Here is a 14,236-nt window from a genome sequence, read left to right on the forward strand (position 1 = left end):
AGGAAAAGAAAAGTGCAAACCAATATTTCACATGAACACAGATACAAAAATCCTCAACAAAATATTGGCAAATTTAATGCAACAATGTATTAAAAAATTATGTACCATGACCAAAGGGATTTATTCCAGGTGTGCAACTCTGGTTCAGCAGTTGAAAATCAATTCATATAATCCATCATAACAACAGACTAAAGAATGAAAACTTTATGATCATGTTAATAGATGTAGAAAACCATTTGACAAAATTGAACATCTATTCATGATAAAAAAAAAAATACTCTAAGCAAACTAGGAATAGAGAAGAATTTTCCCAACTTGATAAAGAACGTCTACAAAAATATCTACAGGTAACATTATACTTGAGAGTGATAAACTAGAAACTTTCCCATTAAGATTAGGAACAAGGTATGATATTCCCTCCCTCCACATCTTTTCAATATCATATTGGAAGTTCTAGACAATGCAAGAAAACAAGAAAAGAAAATAAAAGCTACAGTGACTGGGAAGGAAGAAATAAAACTTTGTTCACAGGTGACATGATTGTCTATGTTGCAAATGTGAATATATTGGCAAAAAAAAAAAAAAAAAAAAACCTGAAACTAATAAGTGATTATGTTAACAGCAAGGTTCCAGGACACAGGATTGCTCGAGGCCATGGGTTCAAGAGGAGCCTGAGCAACATGAAGAGACTCCATCTCTAGTAAAAACTAGAAAAATTAGCCAGGCATGGTGGTGCACACCTATAGTCTCAGCTACTCAGGAAACTCGGACGGAAAAATCGCTTGAGCCCAGGAGTTTGAGGTTGCAGTGAGCTATGATGATGCCATTGCACTCTAGACTGGGAAACAGAGCAAGAATCTGTCTCAAAAAAGCAAACAAATGAACAAAAAAGAGGATACAAAATTAATATACAAAAGTGAATCACTTTCCTATATACCAGCAATTCATAATTGAAATTTAAAATCAGAAACATAGTATCATGTATTTTAGCCCCCAAAATAATGACATACTTAAATATAAATCTAACAAAATGTATATAAGATCTATATGAAAAAACTACAAAACTCTGATGAACAATATCAAAGAAGAACTAAATAAATGGAGAGAGAGTCCATGTCTGTGGATAGGAAGACTCTATTGTCAAGATGTCAGTTTTCTCAATTTGATCTACAAACACAACAAAATATCAACCAAAATCCTAGCAAGTTATTTTGTGGATATCAACTGATTCTAAAATTAATATGAACAGGTGAAAAATTCAAAATAGCCAATACAATATTGAAAGAGAAGAACAAAGTCAGAAGACTAATGTTACACAACTTCAAGACATTCTATAAAACTATAGCGAACAAGAGAGTAGGGCATTGGTGAAATAATAGACAAATAGATTAATAGAGCAAAACAGAGAACTCAGAAATTGACTCACATAAATATTATCAACTGATCTTAAAGTTGCAAAGTTAATACAATGGAACAAATATAGTCTTTTCAACAAATGGTGATGGAACAACTGGATATACACATATGAAAAAGAAAGGAATCTAGTCACAGATCTTACACACTCCACAAAAAGTTAATTCAAAATAAATAGATCATAGACTTAAATGTAAAACACAAAATCATAAAACTTCTAGAAATTCTAGGTGAACTTGGGTGTGGCAATAACTTTGTAGATACAATACCAAAGGCACAATTCATGAAAGAAATAATTGACAAGCTGGACTCCATTGAAATTTAAATCTCTACTCTACAAGAGACACTACCAAGAGAATGAGAAGACAAGCCACAGCCTGAGAGAAAATATTTGCAAAAGATATATCTAATAAAGAGCAGTTATCCAAAATATAAAAGGAACTCTTAAAACCACAATAAGCAAGCAAACAACCCAATTAAAAATATACAAAAGATCTTAACAGACACCCTTATCCAAGAAGATATTCAGATGACAAATAAGTATATGAAAAGATATTCAGCATTATCTATCATTAGGGATTGCAAATTAAAACAAGATACCACTATACACCTATGAGAATGGTCAAAAGCCAAAACATTACCACCACCAAATGCTGGCAAAGATGTAGAATAACAGAAAATCTCATTTATTACTGTTGGGAATACACATAATGGTACAGCTACTTTGGAGACAGTTTGGCAGCTTCTTATAAGACTAAGCATATTCTTACCATATGATTCAGTGATCATGCTTCTTGGTATTTACCCAAATGTGTTTAAAACTTATGTCCACATATAAACCTGCACATGAATGTTTATAGCAGCTTTATTCATAATTGCCAAAACTTGCAAGCACCCAAGATGTTCTTCAGGAGATGAATGAATAAATAAACCGTGGTGCATTCAGACAATGACATATTATTCAGCACTAAAAAAATGAGCTATCAAGCCTTGAAAAGACACAAAGGAATCTTAAATGCATATTACTAAAAGGGCCAGTATGAAAAAGCTACCAACTATATGATTCCAACTATATGACACTTGGAAAAGACAAAACTATGGAGACATTTAAAGGTTCAGAGGTTGCCAGAGTTTAGTGAAAAGGGAGGGATGAATAAATGGAGCATGGAGGATTGTTAGGGCAGAGAAACTAATCTGTGATACTGTGATGGTGGATACATGTCATCATACATTTGTCAAAACCCAGAGAATGTACAAAATCAAGAGTGAGTCCTAATGTAAACTATGGTTGCTGGGTGATAATGATGTGTCCATGATGTTCATCAATTGTGACAAATGTACCAGTCTGCTGTGCTATTTTGGTAGTGGAGGAATTTATGCATGTATGGAGGCAAAGGGTATATGGGAAATCTCTGCACCTTCTCCTCAATTTTTCCGTAAACCTAAAACTGCCCTTAAAAAATGAAGTCTATTTTTAAAAGTTTCATGCTCTTTACAAAGTTAGATTTAGAAGCAGATTGCTTAGGACTCAATGTTGGCATGCCATCATCAGCTGAAAAACACAGTGAAAAGAAAAATCAACCAATTCCAAGGAGGATTGGGTAGTGCCGTGGTTTCAAAGTGTTTGTCCCCTCCAAAACTCACGTTGAAACTTCATCCTCAATGCGATATGTTAGGAGGTGGGGCATCATGGGAAGTGTTAATGGATTTGAATGGATTAATGATGCTATAAAAAGAGCTTGCGGGAGTGGGTTTGCTCTCTTCTGCCATCTGAGGACACAACGTTTGTCCTTGTTGTCCTTCCGCCTTATACCATGTGAGGATGAAGCAAGAAGGCCCTCACAAGACACCAAAGCCTGGATCTTGGACTTCCCTGTCTTCAGAACTGTGAGAAATAAATTTCTGTTCTTTATAAATTACCCAGTCTGTGGCATTCTATTGTACAGTACAAAATGGGCTAAGATAGGCAGTGTTTCTATAGATTTAATAAGATTAAAACTAGGAAAACTAAAACAGAAAAATTAGGTAACTCCCACCCACACAACTCCAATATTATTTTAAATTATCTATTGGCTTTAATGAAAAAGTAATAGCAAGCCAACTGTATTAAATAATAATTTCTAACATGCTATTCTTTGTAGAAGGTCTGAGATGGCAACAAGAGGAACAAAGAAAGAGAGTTTAGGCTGACAAAAGCATAATTGGCCTCTCTGATTTCCGATTCTTGATGACTGGATCAGAAATAATAATTATCAATGTAAATATATAAGGTAAAGTGAAATATTGCACGTGGCAGCTTGATAAGCATAATTCATGACAAAGAATTATTTTCCATAAACTTTTCTGAAAATTAAAAATATCTATATATTTCTACTTAGCAGTCATTGGTCCATTCATTTCTCCTCCTGAGTCAACACATGGGTGATCTTTTTCCCAACTGCATTTTGTTCTGAACTAGTTTATCATGTTTACCACTTACTAATACCACTTATCATCATCTAAATTCCCTATGTATCATGTTTCCTAAATCCTCCTCTGCTTCTGAACAGCATGTCACCTGCAGCTGCCCCGTCTTTCTCTGATGTTCTATGGTTCATCTAAACCTCATAGAAATCTAGCTCTCTGGACCTCCAGAAGCTGTATTCAAATGCACACTACAAAGGAACTCAATCCTATTCTTTGGATTCTTGGTGACATCTTTTACCTTTTGTTTATGCCTTCTAGGAAATGTGTATTCTTTCTTTTCAAACAGAATGCTTGCCTCAATGGAATCTGTCTTGTCTGCCTCACAATTTTCTTAAAGAATCACATATCCAGTTTGTGAATTCCTAGTAAATCAAATTAACTACACAAAGCATGTTGACAATCTTGAAAATAAAGATTATTACTAAGTCTTCTAAGTCATTCTGCACCTGCATCATGTTAAATGATTAAACTGTAATTTTCAGACTCATATTCTCTCTTATTTCCAAGTCACCTTATGTTTAAGTTCCATTTTATTTTTATGTCATTGTACAATTTACGAAAACCTTGCTAACATTTCATTGCTTCATGTCAGTAAGTCACTAATACACATTAAGAGCAATGAAGAAATACCAAGGGGACAGAAGACACATTCTTCACCATCACAGGATTTATAATCAAGCTGAGGAAACAAACACATATGAATGAAATAATAATACCCCATCAGACTTGCCGAATTCTACAAGCACAGTCATTGTTTATTTTGCACAACCACCTTGTGATATAAGTGAGCAGGCATTCCTTCACTTTTCTTACACTGTGGAAACTGAGAGCCAGAGTAACCATTCCATAGTCTCACAACAAAATATGTTCTGGACAAGGCGTAAGAGTCCCAGTAGTACAACAACTACTATAGTGCTTATGAACCCACGCAAGCCAACAAAAGAAAAATAATTTTAACCATATTAATGTGCATGCATGTGCATAAGTGAAGATGAAATATGGTGAAGATATTAATTCAAGCTGCTTGGGAATGATGCAGGAACTCTACCTGAAAGAGGTATGTTGCAGAGAGTTGGATATTATACAATAGATAATAAACAGCCTATCTATAGGAACTGAATCAGAAAGACAGTCAAGAATGCATAAAATAGTGTGAGCAAAAAAACTGATAAACATTTGAAAATCTGAATAAGTGCTGACAAATAAAACAATAACATATATTAAAAGGGAAAGTTAAAAAAAGGTAGAGCCAAAATATAAGACAATAATAATTTGAAAGATAGAAGGTAAACAGAAGTCTTTGAATTATTTATAAGCAAGGTAAATATAGTTACAAATTTCTGGAATTTGTTCAGTCAACAATGATGTTAAAAATGTAAGAATAATCAATTAACAGAAAAACTTTCAAACCATTGTAAAGGATCCAGGAGATTAAAGAAAAATTCAATCAATCAAAACATGAATGAACAGAAGGAAAACAAAAACAGAGAAAAGCTAAGAAAAGGTATTTAAAAGTAGAAAATAGGATGTCCTAAGTGAATCAAAATGTAATCACAATAAATGTAAATAGAGTAAACTTGCCTATTAAAGGGACATACTACTTATAAAATAATAACCTAGAATGATATAGAGTAAAACAATAGAAATATACATACCAAAAACTATACAAAAGCTAATTTAGCTATAATAGTATCAAGAAAACTAGACCTTAAGCAAAAAAGTATTATTAGAGATAAAGAAAATCAGAAAATAATGTTGAAGAAACCTCCCAGAAAGTGTACCAAAAAGATAAAGGATTAGAAAATATAATAGGAGAGAAAAAAAGGATAGGTACAATATCTGAATAAAAAGAGTCACAGAAAGAGAAAATGGAGAAAAGGTGGGGAGGGGTAGAGAAAATCATCATAGGAAAAAAATCAAGACAGAAGATGTGCTTTTCCAAATTGAGAAAAGCCACCCAGTCAATACCCATCAAAATGGATGAAAATGGACCCATATTAAGGCATAATATCAGAAAGTTTCAGAATCCAGGGACAAAGAAGATATGTGAAATGTCCAGTAAGAGAAAACATGTCACATGTGAATGACCAGAAATCACAATGGCTTCAAGGTCCTTAACAGAATTACAGGAAGGTAGAGTGCAATGGCACTGTGTCATTCAAAACTCTGAGGAAAAATTATCTCTAGCCTAGAATATTATATTAATAGCTAGCACAACTATCAATCAAGTGGGAGGGTAGAGTGAAGAGAGGTTCATTTAAGACAATGTTGTTGACAGAATATCTGTTGCATCGATGTAAGGAGGGGAGACTTAGACAATTGGCAGAGAGATAGTGGCTGAATTAGTGGTAAATACATAAAAAACTAAGCAAGTTACATAATGAACCCCGAGAGATATCACCTCCTAGGAAAATGGAAAGTGCAGAATGGGAAAAGTAATCACAGCATGCTGCAAGGTTGAGCTATAAAGAAGATATTGGTAGGAATAATAATACAATAAATATTTATTAAACCAAAGGATGATATAGCTATATTGTGAGAATGAGGTGATGGAAATGGTGCATGTAAATAATGACAGCAGGCATAAAAGGGAGCTAAAACCTCATCTTGCACCGTGAGAAGTCAAAGACAAAACCTAAAACTGAAAAACCAAGAAGTGGGTATTTAATCATGTTTGGTTATATTATGAAGCAAATAATAAAAGAATCCCCTAAAAAACTGAAATTGGTTGCTTCTAGAGTCTGCTCTTTTTTCAAAGGAGATGTTGCCAGTTACTCTTCTTAGAGGGTTTACCATTTTACCCTCCCTTGAGCAGTGTATGAGAGTGCCTTGCCCCAACTCCCTACTTTTCAGTTCACGTCCTGTAAGGAGCAGATGCCAAACCAAGGTTATTTGTGCAAGAAGTTTACTGAGATAAATGCCTGGGAGGGATACAGTGGGGAGGAGAGGGACAGGGGAGCTTTCAGATAACAATGCAGGCCTGACACTTGGGAAACAAGCAAGGAAGACTTGGGTAGGAGGAGGGAGCTCAGACCGCAGCACAGTCAGTTGCCAGTCACAGAGCAAAAGTAGCGGGTGTAGACCATTTACAGTGTTCCCACCACTCTCAGTCATTGACTGGGAACAGCCTCCGGGGAAATGTTGCTTTAGCATGTGAGCTACAGCAGATCAGAAAATCCCGCAGCCCTCAGTTAACTGCGTTCAATGGTATGTTGGTAAAGACTTTGATTTGTAGTATTTGTTACTTTTTGTGATATAGATATTATAGCTACAGCCAATTTCAAGCTACCAATGTGATATAACTGAATGCTGAGTTTGGAAGAGATGCTAATACTGAGCTTTCCCAAGTCAGACCCAGGACATCACTGACTGATCCACATAGCAAGTTTTCATAAAGGGAGATTTGAGCAGTGCACCTCCTTTGCCATCATACTCACCAGCCTATTGTCTAAACATAGATTCTATCTTTGCAATGTAATAAATGAAAGTGGTATTTCAGTGTAGTTTTACCTTGTTTTTTCTTTAACATGAGTGAGGTTGAGGACGTTTCAATATATGTATATATTATTATATAATTGTGTATGCATTTATAATTATAAATTCATTTATTATACAACATATTTAATGTATATTCTTTTCTATTAATTGAGCCAATATTTTGATTGTTTTTATTTTAATTGAAAGAAATAATTGTATGTATTTACCATGTATAACACATTGTTTTGAAGTATATATACATTGTGAAATGACTAAATCCAGCTAATTAACATAAGCATTATCTCACAGTTATCATTTTTGTGGTGAGAATACTTCATATCCACTTTTCTAGCATTTTTCTGGAATACAGTATATTGCTAACTATAGTCACATTGTTATACTATAGATCTCTTCAACTTGTGCTTCTCATCTAACTGAAATTTCGGATCCTTTGATCAACATCTCTCCAAACCCCCTCCCCAGTCACTCCTGACCCAGGTAACCACCATTCTACTCTCTCTCTCTATGAGATCACCTTTCTAAGATTCCATGAGTGATAATCTTTATTAAAATCTTTATACCTATGTTGTAAATAGCCAAAATCTTAATGTATTAATGTAATAATCCAGATAGTATGTGAAATATATTATTTATTGTTCCCTTATCATATGATTAGCATTTTTAAAATTAACTCCTTCTTACCCTCTTCCAAAAGATAAATTTGAAAGAAATAAATGTACCCTTAAAAGTGGGATATATGTGGAATCTGAAATTAGAAAACAAATTATTATGATTCCTTTTTTCCATAATTTTTGAAGTAGCAATTATATGTACACTAACAAAAATATAATGTCTACATTTAACTTTTGGAAAGATGTGTTTGGAATATTGTTAGAGTTGATTGTACACATTTTATGGAAAAAGTCACTGAAGAAAAGTCCATCTATCTCCCAACACACAGAATCACAGCAACAATAACAAGGTAATAGACAATTTTCTATCTGAGCAGTCTACATAGTAGAATATTTAAGAAAATTTAGTAACTTATCATTGTGAACACATTTTAATAATAAGTATACTCTATATTGACTCATTTATATATTATTAGTTGAAATTATTGATTGCATCCTATTGGCTTGATGTAGCAACTCGAAAATCACCCACTATTAAGTTAGAGGCTACAAAGTGGCCTTTTTAAGATATTACACATTTTAAATATTTCTCTTATAGGTGCACAGATAACCCTGAAGGACCAGAACCTTGAACTAGACCAGACATCAAGTCATTCAATACAGTTTCTACCCACAAATGTATTGAGACAAAATTTAAACCAACAGCTTATAAGGAAGACATCAAAGTGGCAAAAATTTAAGAACTGCTCTTCCATAAAAGTTTTCGCATTTTTATGTTAACTCTTGCACTGCTGCCAGATATACCTGGAGGACAAGAGTCAAGAGATCTACAGATGCACAAAATTTTTAAATTCTGCAGTTTTTCAAAGAAAAAACATCTATTTCATCATTTTTCAATGCATTTGATTCGTAAACTGCATTTGATTCTAAAGGCTTTTCTTCTCTACCTCCTCCAACCACAACTTCCAACCACAGCCATTTTCTTAGTAATCAGCATTTTCAACCAGACATCAAGGAAAAGAGGTGAATAAAAATTAATTTAAGGCAATCAAATGTGAGAACTTAGGGCAAGTGTTTATTTAATAGGGTGAAGGTTGAAAGTGGTGGCTGAAAAGAAGTTTGGATTATCTATGGCATCCTCTTATCCTGATGTTTTCAAAACTTATGATCCTCAGTACTCTAAAGGACAAAAACAAAAAACTTACCTCATCCACATTTTCAAAGGCATTGATGATGTCATAAGGTAAACAAGACAGCAGATCGATCACAAACCAAGTTTTCAGATAGTTCATCCTTATGAGCTTAGGGTCGGAAATGACCTCTCCACCAGGCCCCACAAAAGTCGTGTGAAAATTTAAAACGATATCAACCAGAAAAATAACGTCCACCACACTGTCCAGCACCAGCCAGGCTATGTTGTTCTGCTTCGTTTTGAAGGAAACATTATAAGGAACCATAATGGCGGTGTAGAAGGTAAGAATTAAAATCACCCAATCCCAAGTAGTTTTAAAAGCACAATAGTGTAAAATAATGTGTGGTGGCGTCTTTGGCGCTTCTTGTTTGTACTGAGGAAGGATATCTGATCCCAGCTGAAGAACCTAAAAGAGAGAAAATGTGTGTATAAGTGACCTGGACATCTCTGCACAGGTAGTGATGAATTCAAACTTACTGGCAGTCAAACCTCAGCCTATTTGGCATGACTTGGTTTCAAGGCCAGTCATGCTCTGAAGCTTTGTCTCCCTCTTCTCTTGAGTTGTCCCAAAGTTTGTTCAAAGGAAGTCACTCCAAGTCCAATCACTCTGCCAAAGGTGACCCATCTGCTGGACCAGCTGGCTTGCTCTGTGGCAGTGGCCAGCACTGATCCCCAACACTGCCGGATGTCCACTTCGGAGAGTGCCTTCTGCACACTTCTAGAATCACATGTCTCTCATGTCCAACAGTTACTTGGGTGACTCACTATTATTAACTCTTCACACATATTTAGTGCCCCAGAGAATACAACTTTGATTCTGATGGCCTCGCTGAACCCCAGCCTCCCACGGTTGGTGATCTTGCTGTTGAGTGATACCTAGCCAGGACCCTGATGAGGACACCGCAGTGTACACGGTAGCAAATGTTATGGCCTGCTTTTGCCTTTTCTCCCTGAAATCGGGACTTAAAGGATATTGTGTTTCCTGCCCAAATGCAAATTCCCTTCAGGGAAAAAAAAAAAAAAAAAATACTAAACATTCAGGTTTGCTTCTATATACCTTTCTGAAAAATAGAAAAAATTCAGTATAAGGTTATAATGACTTATTCTGATTAGGTTTAATTACAGTAAGAGACAAGGAGAAAAAGCAGATGACAAAGCAAGGGTAGAAGTTTGGGCGCCCCTGAGCAAAGGTAGCAAACACAGGACTTAACGCTGCCTTCTGGAGCCTGGAGCCTGGAAATTCCGGAAAAGTGGAAGGAGCAGATCAAAAACCTCTGCCCCAGGCCATCAGTGAAGCTAAAGACAACAAATGGATTAAAGAGTTTGGTGAATGGGAATTTCTTAAATAATGTTTCCAACAGCTTCACCCATCTTATGAAACCAATTATTCAGTGTCTCTATGACTAATGCCCCGAAGGTAGGAGTCAAGAGGTCCAAACCATAAAATCATAATGCATTAAACATTTGCATGTAGGAATAGACAAAAACAAAAATACTTGCTAGCATGTAACTCTATGAGTTATATGCCACAAAGCAAAGCAAATATACCAGCATCTTTTGAAACTTGGGAGAGTATTGTAAAGTTTCTCTCCTACACAGAAGTTATATATCTGAAAACTAAGTATATATTATCTGTTATTACTATTTACAACATGAAAAACATCACTGGTATTCTCTTTTGTTATGTGTTAAAATTGCTATCTTTATTTGGGGAATTTTAAGAACTATTTATAAAGATATTTTATGTATTTTCCCACATTATCAGTGCCCAGACATATTTTTCCTAGAAGGTCTTAAATTGTTTAGCAGCAAATTATCCCATTAGGAATGTAAACCTCACGTTGGATGGACTATTATATACACAGAATTGTACATAATCATGGCTTTGCTTTCATCTTTCAACCACTGGCCTATCAGTTCCAATTTCACTGTGCTAAACATGAAAATTTCCTTCATATTCAATGTTAGTATTTTTCTATCTATATCCGCACAGTCTATAGAACAAGCACAAAGAAATCAGACTTGGGAAATAAGAACAAACTCAGTGCCAAGGTACATTATCACCTTCATGGGTCCTAAGCCTGTTTGCCTTCCTGGACCCCACTCGCCTATTAAAAAAATAAATAAAAATTATATTTTACAATAGCATTGTTACAAAGATGAATATATTAGTATCACGCATTCAATTTTTGTTTTTACCTGAAAGTTCATTATTTTCTCCTGCTATTAATGGAAACTGAAACATACTGTGGGCCCCTAAAAGTGTTGTGGGCCTTAGACACTGTGCCTACTGTGCTAAGGGACAGGTCGGCCCTGCTCAGTACCCTGGAATAATGTAAGTCTTCTCCTCTAGAGACAGAATGGGGTTACCCCCGAGTTCATTACTTCTTAAATCAGGCTACACATTAGAATCACCTGGGGATGTTTAAAAAAAATACAATGTACTCGTATCTAGACTCCACCCCAGAGAATGATTAAATTGGTCTCTGGATCTCAGAGAATCTCTATTTTCAAAACCTCTCTAAGTGATTACAATATACAGCCCAAGGTAAGATCCTTGTCTTATATTTCTTTAGACATTCAGGACCCAAGTCTTCAGAGAGTGACTTGCATCAAAAGTGCTCAATGAGGGAAAGAAGCAGAAGGAAGAGGAGGAAGAAGATGGCGACAAAAACAAAAAAAGGTGCACAAGTGTTTAGGCTTTGATCTTTCTCATATGCAAAGTGCCACTTTAATCTTAGCTCTGTCCCTGGGCTCTTTTATACAACAGTGAGTAACTAGTCTTCACTTTCATTGTTATTTCATTTGCACTTTCATAAGCAATAAGCCTTAGGTCGAGAGAGGATGAAATTACATTTTCTGATGTATTTTTGTATCAATACAGATGCATTCTTCCTCTCGGAAGATCTGAGAGCATTGATTCTAAGGAGGTCAGGCCCACTGACTGATGTGGCAGTGGTGCCTGTATTTATCTCCACTCGGCATAAAAGTGAGCAAGCTGCAGGCAATCGGCAGGATGTCAATGCACATGGAAAATTAATTAACTGCCTCCATGAAGACCGGAATCCTTGACACTGGGGATCAGGACCAAATTTGAGGGATCAGCTCTATATTTAGGGGATCCGGAATTGAGATCAAATTTACATGTCTTGGGAACAGTGAAAGAGCCTAAAATTCCACAGCAACACCAGATACTTGAGTTGAGCAAATTATTAGTATATGAGCCTTTGAGTACAAGTGGAAAAACAATATTCTTGTGCTTGGTGTTTCTTTTGGGTCTGTCTTTAGACGTAAGAGCATATACTGCAGGTATGCAGTCTAAATCTCTGTTGAAAACCTTCTTATTTCTGCATGTTCTCTGAAAGCAAGCCTAAGACCTGATAGAAAGCAGTTTTGTATCGGAACCAAGTTTATGCATTAGAGATGACTGATAAAGAAACTAGCAATAATCACAAAGCAAAGCAAATAAAAAATCAGATGGGAAGAAACAGGAATACAAGTTTCCTAAAAATAAAAATGATGAAATGTCAAGGGTAAAGAAATGTTCCCCTTGACAAAGAGAAAAAACAATCTTCAGTGATTTGGGTGCCTACAGTAGAGGATTTTCCTCTCTCTGGTCCCCTTCCTCTTGTTCTTGCACTGTTGTGTAACAGTGAGAAGAAAAACTCTGAATAAGGTATAGGTAAGGCCCAAAAGGAATCATGACTATAAAAGTCAACAGTCACAGAAACAAGCTCCTACACTTCAGCTTGATTTGTGTAGAACCTAGAAATGGACAATTCAAAGTAGAAGAAGAGAAAGTAGCTCCAAAATCAAGTAGTACTTAATAAGCATTATTGAAAAAGGAAGTTGTGTTGAATGGTCTACTTAAAATCTTAACACTAGTTGCACATCATATTTTAAAATATGGTGTTAAATATTAGTTAATATTTAACAATGTTAATGTCTTCTTTTGGTTTTTAAAAACACGTCTGTACATCAAAGTAGGAATCTTTCCCCAAGCTAACAGTGCTATTTAGAGCAGAAAACTATAACAAGTCTCTTTGATAGCTATGGGCTTAAGAAAAACTCCAGAGTTCTCCAAATTCAGGGAATATGCTTTATTCCCTAATCCTTTCCGAACCAGATTTAATATTTACAAGTATTTGGGAAAGTTACTCTGGAGTGTTTCAACTTACTTTTCTCCAGCAGAGCAAATTGATGAATGTATGGATCTGATGTTATCTTTCTGTTTTTTGGTAAGTTATCTCCGAATATTTTTGTGAGTGCCCACTAAGTGCTCAGCACAATTTTGGTAGCTTAATTGGCTTTTTGGCATCTTTCATGCCAGTAATACAAATGATGATTATAGAAGATGTGAACAAGAAAGCTTTTGGCTGCCTCAATGTTCTGTCCTCATTCCCTTTCTCTTTGTTCTAGGGGTAACATTGTCTAGTCCTATGACTTTAACAACCATATCTATGGGGGTGACACCAAAGTTTACAACTCAAATCCAAATTCCCTCCTCAGTGCCCGACCCACAAATCCCACTGCCTTTTAGGCATCTCCACTAGCATTTCCGATCAGGCTCTTCAAACTTAATATGTGCAAAACCAAACACATTATCATTGTCCCCAAACCTTCTCTTCCTCCTCTTGTATTTGCCATTTTATTAAGCAACAGCACTATCTACCCAGTTGTCTAAACCAAAAACAGAGTTGTCCTCATCTCGTCCTCTTGTTTCATACTCTGTTCTAATCTATCAACAAATATGTTGACTCTAATCTTGATGTGTCTGCAATTTGCCCACCTCTGCTCCCACTACCTTGCTCAAGGCCCTGGTCATTCTAGCTAAATTACCACAAGGACTTCTTACCTGGTTTTCCTCCCTACCCATTCTCAACAGAGTCACTAGTTCAAGGAAGGGTTCTTAATCATTTTGTGCCTTGGATCCCTTTGGCAATCTGGTAAAACCTATGGACCTCTTCTTAGAATAATATTTCAAATTCATACAATAAAAACAAGATTATAAAAAAAAAAAACAATTAGGACCAATGTCCCTTTGAGAGGTTTTTTC

General features: G+C 35.6%; 1 protein-coding gene across 1 annotated transcript in view; it reads right to left on the reverse strand.

The window, feature by feature from the left end:
• The window catches only part of KCNH5 (potassium voltage-gated channel subfamily H member 5), a 272,418-nt gene that overhangs the window by 203,047 nt on the left and 55,135 nt on the right, over positions 1-14,236 (reverse strand). The window contains exon 6 of the mRNA XM_069465044.1: positions 9,194-9,586. Coding sequence (XP_069321145.1) covers positions 9,194-9,586 — 393 coding nt within the window. The remainder of the gene's footprint in view (positions 1-9,193; positions 9,587-14,236) is intronic.

The sequence above is a fragment of the Eulemur rufifrons genome, chromosome 2 (genome assembly GCF_041146395.1).
Source record: "Eulemur rufifrons isolate Redbay chromosome 2, OSU_ERuf_1, whole genome shotgun sequence".
In the NCBI taxonomy this organism is placed as follows: domain Eukaryota; kingdom Metazoa; phylum Chordata; class Mammalia; order Primates; family Lemuridae; genus Eulemur; species Eulemur rufifrons.